Source organism: Eutrema salsugineum, unplaced genomic scaffold, assembly GCF_000478725.1.
Source record: "Eutrema salsugineum unplaced genomic scaffold, Eutsalg1_0 scaffold_13, whole genome shotgun sequence".
Classification (NCBI taxonomy): Eukaryota; Viridiplantae; Streptophyta; class Magnoliopsida; order Brassicales; family Brassicaceae; genus Eutrema; species Eutrema salsugineum.
The window spans coordinates 1,845,347-1,853,281 of record NW_006256885.1 but is presented as its reverse complement, the minus strand read 5'-3'; the positions used below and the strand labels follow the sequence as shown (position 1 = coordinate 1,853,281).

Below are 7,935 nucleotides of genomic sequence, written 5' to 3'. Positions count from 1 at the left end.
GATAGATTTCTAATTTTATTGAAATAAATAATAAAAGTGAGAGAAAGATTTGGCAAAATCTAAAAAGTGGAATAAGAACTTTCCATGTAGCAGACCTACACCTGCTGGATTTTGGTATATATGTAGTACTAATTATTTTAATCTGTATTTGATTTGATAACTTTATTTGTTATTTTAGTATCATGTGACATGTGCTATTATTAAAGATTTTCAGTCCAAGATGTCTATTCTTACTTTTTAGCTAATCATCTTTTTTCTTTTTGTAAAATGTATCAATAACATTTGAATCGATATTTAATTTAAAAAAAAAAAACTGAAATGTAAAAATCCCTTTACTTTCAATAAATAAGACAGTAGAGTAAAATGAAGTCGCACGACGAAGATCTATTTTGGTTATATTGCGAGTGTGTGACAACATAAAGCAGATGCATGCAGTGGCGGAGCTAGAAAAAAAATTTACAGAGGTCAATTTTAATTTATAATGTATTCTAAACAAATTTTATGGGGCCATTTAGTTAAATTATTAAAATTATATCTAGTTTTTACATAAAAAATATAAATATTTATAAAAAATTTGAATTTTATCTAGGTCAATTGCACCCCTCCTAACATGCTCCTTCCGCCACTGGATGCATGTACTTTAAAATATATATATATATACAGTAGTATTTTTGGTTATACGGTATACCTATTTTTCATTACAGATTCCTAATTGAGTATAATCTGATCACTATTTAATACTATTTAAATACTAAAATGTGTATGTGCCACATAACAAAATTTCACATGTGAAATCATGTTTGGTGCACATGGCATATTCACATTTATACATTTTAAAATACGTACATATTGATATAATATGAGAGAGATGTTAATGGATGACACAAAGGCATGCGACTAAACAAAAGGGCTGGCTCCTAGCACAATACAATCTCCTAGAGTGCAAAGGACATAAGCAATAATAACTTTTAAATTTTAATATGATGTTTGTGTTTAAATTGTTGAATAATTTATTAATAAAGACTCCTCCTTTTGACGGGTGCGAAGACCGATTAAGCGGTCAACAGATTTTTACTCGGGGAGACAAAAGCAAATCCCCCCACCAATTTTACGAATTTTATTTCTAATTTTTTTTCTTTTCTCCATGAAAAAATAAAAAAACTATATATAAACGATTAGATGAAGATATTTTTATCTTCGACACCTTTTATGCCAGTTTTCTTTGAACGAAATGTCACTTTACTGTATCTCTTTCCAAATATAATTTGAATACTAATTAGTTAGCTCTTAACATATTCCATGAACGTACACATGCAAAATAGAGAACTCGGGGATGTACAATAATTTATCGCTTCTTTACGTACGGTAGCCCATTTGCTGTAATTTGTAAATTGTCTTTCTGAAAGTACCTTTCATTCATAATCTTGTGTTCCATCCCAAAGGAGAGGCCATTTTTGTAATATAGGTGATTCATACGTAAATGTATGCATGTATATGTTACATACGTAGACAGTAGACAGACTAGACGTACGCTTCAACATGCATAAATGGAGAGAGAGAGAGAGAGGGAGAGAGAGAGAGAGAGAGAGAGAGAGAGAGAGAGAGAGAGAGAGAGATTTTACGTAGAATGGTCAAATGGTAATTAAGGCTAAGAGATGATTTGCAGAGTGTGGGAATGCTGGGCTTTGAGGAGTCATGCATCGCATTAAACGAGGACGTGAGTTCCCATAATCCTAGTGGGGTTTAGAGAGAGAAGGTTTGAGGGAGAGAGAGAGAGAGTTAAATCTGCATTTAGAAAACTTTCTATTAATAATTTAATTAAGAGTAAAAATTAGTTTGCCTCTTAGGGTTGGATTTTTCCGGTTGGAATCTTAGGTTTTGTCTTACTACATGAAACTGAGACTGCTAATAAATTATTATTTTATATATTTTTTAAAGAAAATGTTGTTCTAAATTTTTTGTTTTAATAATGGTATACCCGAAGATCCCTAAAAAGTTCGGACTTAGACACTTAGTAAACTACTTAGCTTTGGAACTAGCTAGCCAATAGATATATCCTTATAAGAAAAAATATACCATCTCATCCCAACCGAGAATCGATCTAAGGAACAAGAATCCACCTTTTAAAGGATACAAATGTTACCACTAGCCCACAACTCAGTTGGTTATATTCATAAATTTTGTTAAAATCAAATTGCATAGACGTGTAGATGTTAAAAAATATTTATATACATGTATAAAAATTATTAGAGTATTTTTAACTAATCTCTTGCGATGTTATATATAGTTCATTGCTGATTATTCGTTTCAATATAATTGTGGTTTTAGAACATTTCTATTGTTTGGAATTAGGTGTCGTTTTCAAAATCTAATGTAATTTTTTTGGTTACAAATACCTATTTAATCCTAGTCAAAAATAAAACATATTTTTAAGATTTACATGTTTTCTAGAGACATGATGGTATATTAATTTAGTTTATTAATTAACTCGTGAGGAAACTTTTAAGGTTCTAAACAATTCATACATCTAGATAACGTTGTCCTTATGATTTGTAGTTTATTGGTATGTAAAAGTTTTCTAATTCAGATTCAAATAATGTACTAGAGTTTGAGAATTGTAGACTGAACGTTTTTTGTACTAAACAATTTAAGCCTGTATACCAGGTTTGAATCTGATAGTGCACTTTAAATTCTCAGTTGAACTTCTTAAAATAGTAATTATCAACACTAATCATGTAGTTAAAAACAATAAGCATATATATAAAGTGCTTAATTATATGTAGTCATCGAACTATATCAACTTCTCGAAAAATAATATTCTAATGAGCTAAAATCCATATAACTAAAGGGGTCTCTCTAAACCTTAATTAAAAACTTCTCTGCCCTTCCTCTATATTCATATTCATCTCTCAGAAATATCTTCTCCTTTGTTAAAACCCTAAAATTATCAGAGTTTCCATCTTTTAGAGAGAGAAAGAGAGATAGAAAGCTTTTGGCAATATATAAAACAGAAAAAATCTACCTCTCTCTCTATATATATATATATATAAACATCTTCTCCAATCTTTGAAAGGTAGTCTTGATCATTAATTTCTCTTTCCCCAATCTTTGATTACTGAATCTTTCTTTTTTCTCTGATTGGCGCAGAGCTTGGTATATTGATCATACCAAAGTGGGTAGGAGCAATAAAGTGATTGACTAATTAACCAAAACACACCAAACAGATTTGACTCAAAAAGGGAAAATGAATTCTAACAACTGGCTTGGCTTCCCTCTTTCACCAAACCACTCTTCGTTGCCTCCTCATGAATACAATCTTGGCTTGGTCAGTGACCATATGGACAACCCTTTTCAAACACAAGGTAATATCTATATACTACATATATGCTTTTCTTTTGTGCATATTTGTAAACAAAACAAATACAAACTGTATGTTTGTAGAGTGGAATATGATCAATCCACACGGTGGAGGAGGAGGAGGAGATGAAGGAGGAGAGATTCCAAAAGTGGCTGATTTTCTCGGTGTGAGCAAACCGGGAGAAAATCAATCCGACCACCTCGTAGCTTACAACGACTCGGATTACTACTTCCACACCAATAGCTTGATGCCTACCGTCCAATCAAACGACGTCGTCGTAGCTTGTGACTCCAATACTCCTAATAATAGCTATGAGCTTCAGGAGAGTGCTCACAATCTACAGTCACTCACTTTGTCCATGGGGACCACCGGTGGTAATAACGCTGCTGCCAAAGCTTCACCGTCCGAGACCACCGGGGATAACACTAGCGGTGGAGCATTAGCCGTTGTTGAGACGGCCACGCCGAGGCGGGCTTTGGACACTTTCGGACAACGAACCTCGATCTATCGTGGTGTCACAAGGTTATTTATGTGACTCATTACTCAAGTAATATTGTTTTTTTAAAGATTTTGTGATCTTATATTGGATTTTAATGATGTGTATGGTTTTGGTTCGATTATGTTTAGGCATCGATGGACCGGTCGATATGAAGCTCACCTGTGGGATAATAGTTGTAGAAGAGAAGGCCAGTCTAGGAAAGGAAGACAAGGTAAGTAATTTTTTTCCACTTAATGATCAGGTCGTGTCTTTTACTTTGATTTGGCTCATATATTCTAACTATGTTTATATATTTTTCTTCATTCTTTGTTCTTGCTGCGTAAAATCTTGGGGATCAATAAACAATCTCTAGTTTACTTGGGTGAGTACATCGAATTGGATTCTTCTTTACCATAATCGTTGATTAATCATACATATATTTTTTCTTTTACGGAAAATAAGTTAAATCAAATTCTTGGTATAGGTGGGTATGACAAAGAAGACAAAGCAGCAAGATCATATGATCTAGCTGCACTTAAGTACTGGGGTCCTTCAACTACTACTAATTTCCCGGTATGTTAATTCATGTTTTCGTGGAATATTCTCTTGTATGATTCTAATATTTGATTAATTAATATATCAGATTACTAACTACGAGAAAGAAGTAGAGGAAATGAAGCACATGACGAGACAAGAGTTCGTGGCTGCTATTAGAAGGTGTTTTGTTTGTGGTTTTCAATGGGACTTGTTCATATAAATCGAAACTTCTTTAATATAATAGCAACTTTATGTGTGCGTTTATCACAGGAAAAGTAGCGGATTCTCACGAGGCGCTTCTATGTATCGAGGAGTAACAAGGTTTATATGTATAGTAATTCACATAATATTCGTCTTATAGTAATTAGCATATACTAAAAATATTTACTCTGTCATATGTATATGTAGGCATCACCAACATGGAAGATGGCAAGCAAGGATTGGTCGAGTCGCCGGAAACAAAGATCTCTACTTGGGAACCTTTAGTAAGTACTTTGTTATTACATCTTAGACTGCGTTTGACACCCAAACCATATAAGAGTCGTCTCAAATTATCAAGAACCTACAGTTTAAGTCGATGAGCTAAAGAAAATTACATATAAATTTAAAAAAAAAAAATTAGAGCAAAGCAAACCATAAGAGTCGTCTCAGATTATCTAGAACCCACAATTTTAAATCAAAGTGAATTAAGAAAACCCTAATTCATATACATACTAATTTGTTTTTTTTTTTAGATAAAGGCAAATATATATATATATATTTTTAACCTTTAACTTTTATTCTGCAAACCTTTAAAAAAGTTTTTAGGCATCATTGAAAATACAATAGAAACATACTAATTTGTTTGAAAATAAATAACTTTTACAATCGGCATGTTTTAACACAAGGTTCTTCAAACCTTTATCTTACGCTAACAAAATGATTTGTTCTGTCCAGGCACTGAGGAAGAAGCAGCAGAAGCTTACGATATAGCCGCGATAAAGTTCAGAGGACTCAACGCAGTGACCAACTTCGAGATCAACCGGTACGACGTGAAAGCCATCCTAGAGAGCAGTACTCTTCCCATAGGAGGAGGTGCGGCTAAGCGGCTCAAAGAAGCTCAGGCTCTTGAATCTTCAAGAAAACGCGAAGCCGAGATGATAGCCCTTGGGTCAAGTTTCCAATACGGTGTTGGGTCGAGCTCAGGCTCTGGCTCCAGCTCATCATCAAGGCTTCAGCTTCAACCTTACCCTCTAAGTATTCAACAACCATTAGAGCCTTTTCTATCTCTTCAGAACAATGACATCTCTCATTACAACAACAACAACAACAATGCTCATGATTCCTCCTCTTTCAATCACCATAGCTATATCCAGACGCAGCTTCATCTTCACCAACAAACCAACAATTACTTGCAGCAACAATCGAGTCAGAACTCACAGCAGCTCTACAACGCGTATCTCCATAGCAATCCGGCTCTGCTTCATGGCCTTGTGTCCACCTCCATCGTTGACAACAGCAACAATGGAGGCAGCTCTAGTGGGAGCTACAACACTGCAGCGTTTCTTGGAAATCACGGCATTGGTATTGGGTCGAGCTCGACCGTTGGATCGACCGAGGAGTTCCCAACCGTTAAAACAGATTACGATATGCCTTCGAGTGATGGCACCGGAGGATATGGTGGCTGGACCGGTGAGTCTGTTCAAGGGTCGAATCCTGGTGGTGTTTTCACTATGTGGAATGAATGAAAAGGGATCTGTTTCTTGCGGCACAAAGAAAGAGGTCAACATAGTAACTATTTAAAATTTTCGTCATTATTCTGATTTTTTTTTTTCTTTCCTTGGAAGTAATAGAATCAATCTAGAAGGGACTTTTGGTAGAAGAATTTAGGTAACGCAAGCGGTTCTTTCTAAAATTGACGGCGAATGTGATGATTCTCGGTGGTTAAATGGTTCTCGAGGGTTAGGGTTTTATGGGTACTCAATCAAGTTCAAGAGTACCCAAATTTTGTTTAAAGCTAACCCTTTTGACTAATTTCCAAACTTGTAATTCGTATGTATGTTTCTCTAGTTCTTATATATTATCCACACTGAAGCGAGCCGACAAAAAAGTCAACAATTAGTAAAAATGTAAAATAGTTAGGTGTTCATTTTATTTTCCAGAAGCAATAGCCAATTCAACAAATATGTATCATATAATATTAATTTCTTTTACGAGATGTATAGAATCCACACTAACAACCTTTTTCTTGATATTTTAATACCACTTTACAAAACTTATTTAGAGGGAGGCCTCAATAAGTAAAGAAGAGAAATTTATAACTGAAGCCGGCTCAATATATACTTTATACGAAATAACTACAATCCAAAACATCTTAAAAGTTAGTGGGAACCCTCTAAGTAAGAAAGCAATTCCAATGGATTATAAACATAGTCAAGCTAAATTAATTAAGATCTAACATTAACATCGAGTACAAAGAACAAGACCACTAAAAATGGTGTCTCAAGGGACTTTCCTTGACCCTAGTTTTGCTCTTGGTAACTCTAATCTCACTTGGTGAAGCCAACAGCAACCGTAAGCTCCTGCAAACTCCCACCAACTACCAACCGCTACATTCTCCTCTTCCATCTCCGGTCTATTCTCCACCGGCTGATCTTCCTCCTCCTCCAAGTCTGGTTTATTCTCCTCCACCTGATCTTCCTCCTTCTTCATCTACGGTCTATTATTCTCCTCCTGCTGATCTCCCTCCTCCTCCTAGTCCGGTTTATTCACCTCCGGTTGACGACCTTCCTCCTCCTAGTCCGGTTTATTCACCTCCGGTTGACGACCTTCCTCCTCCTAGTCCGGTTTATTCACCTCCTGTCGACGACCTTCCTCCTCCTCCTACGCCGATTGATCTTCCTCCTCCTCAAGCTTACAAAGCCTTCTATTATACGAGATATCCATCACCACCACCTCCCACAAAATCATGGTGGTGGTTGTTGTGAAGCGTTAAGACAGAAGTGCATTAAATATGTAATGTCTTTGATGTCTCTTAATTTCCCCGAGGTTTCTGCGATTTATTCAATCACGTTTTGCTTTTTTGCTCGCCTAGAATGAGTGAAGTTTGATCCATCATCCATGCATTATCACTTTGTTTAGCCTTTTTGTTGTATTTTATTGATTCTTTTCAATTGATCTGTAACTTCAAAATTCTTGACTAAACATAATTAATAAATTAACTGTATTCGTTGATCGAGCTAAGGACTGCTTTATTACTTTTCAAAATCATAAATTCCAATTCAGACTAATTGACAATAATATACAATCAACGATGTTTTTTTCATTATCAATGTGAAAAAATTATACCATTATATAAGAAATAAGAAAAACAACCACCATTTTTGCTTTACTGTTTACACCCCAAAAAAATATCACCCATGCATTTCAAATGAATAAAAATCAAAACCGGACCAAACTAATCAATACTCTGTTTTGCAATAAATTAAATATCGTTTTTTAACGAAACATACTTCAATATTTTTTTTTGTAAAGAAAACTATTGTATACTAAGATTTAAATGGAAGTTTTGACTAGAATATAT

At 34.7% G+C, this 7,935-nt stretch overlaps 2 protein-coding genes across 2 annotated transcripts; both read left to right on the top strand.

Moving 5' to 3' along the window:
* Window positions 1-3,244: 3,244 nt before the first annotated feature.
* LOC18024157 (AP2-like ethylene-responsive transcription factor PLT1) lies at window positions 3,245-6,138 on the top strand. Its single transcript, XM_024159785.1, has 9 exons — window positions 3,245-3,362; window positions 3,442-3,880; window positions 3,986-4,068; window positions 4,210-4,218; window positions 4,321-4,409; window positions 4,480-4,553; window positions 4,644-4,694; window positions 4,782-4,858; window positions 5,310-6,138. The coding sequence occupies exons 1-9, from the start codon at window positions 3,245-3,247 to the stop codon at window positions 6,098-6,100; spliced, it is 1,731 nt and encodes a 576-aa protein (XP_024015553.1). The 3' UTR covers window positions 6,101-6,138.
* Window positions 6,139-6,844: 706 nt separating this feature from the next.
* On the top strand, window positions 6,845-7,339 carry LOC112088878 (leucine-rich repeat extensin-like protein 1; the record flags this gene model as incomplete). Its single annotated transcript, XM_024159230.1, has 1 exon — window positions 6,845-7,339. A coding segment is annotated over one exon (495 nt), but the record flags the coding sequence as incomplete, so codon positions are not given.
* Between the last annotated feature and the right edge of the window lie 596 nt (window positions 7,340-7,935).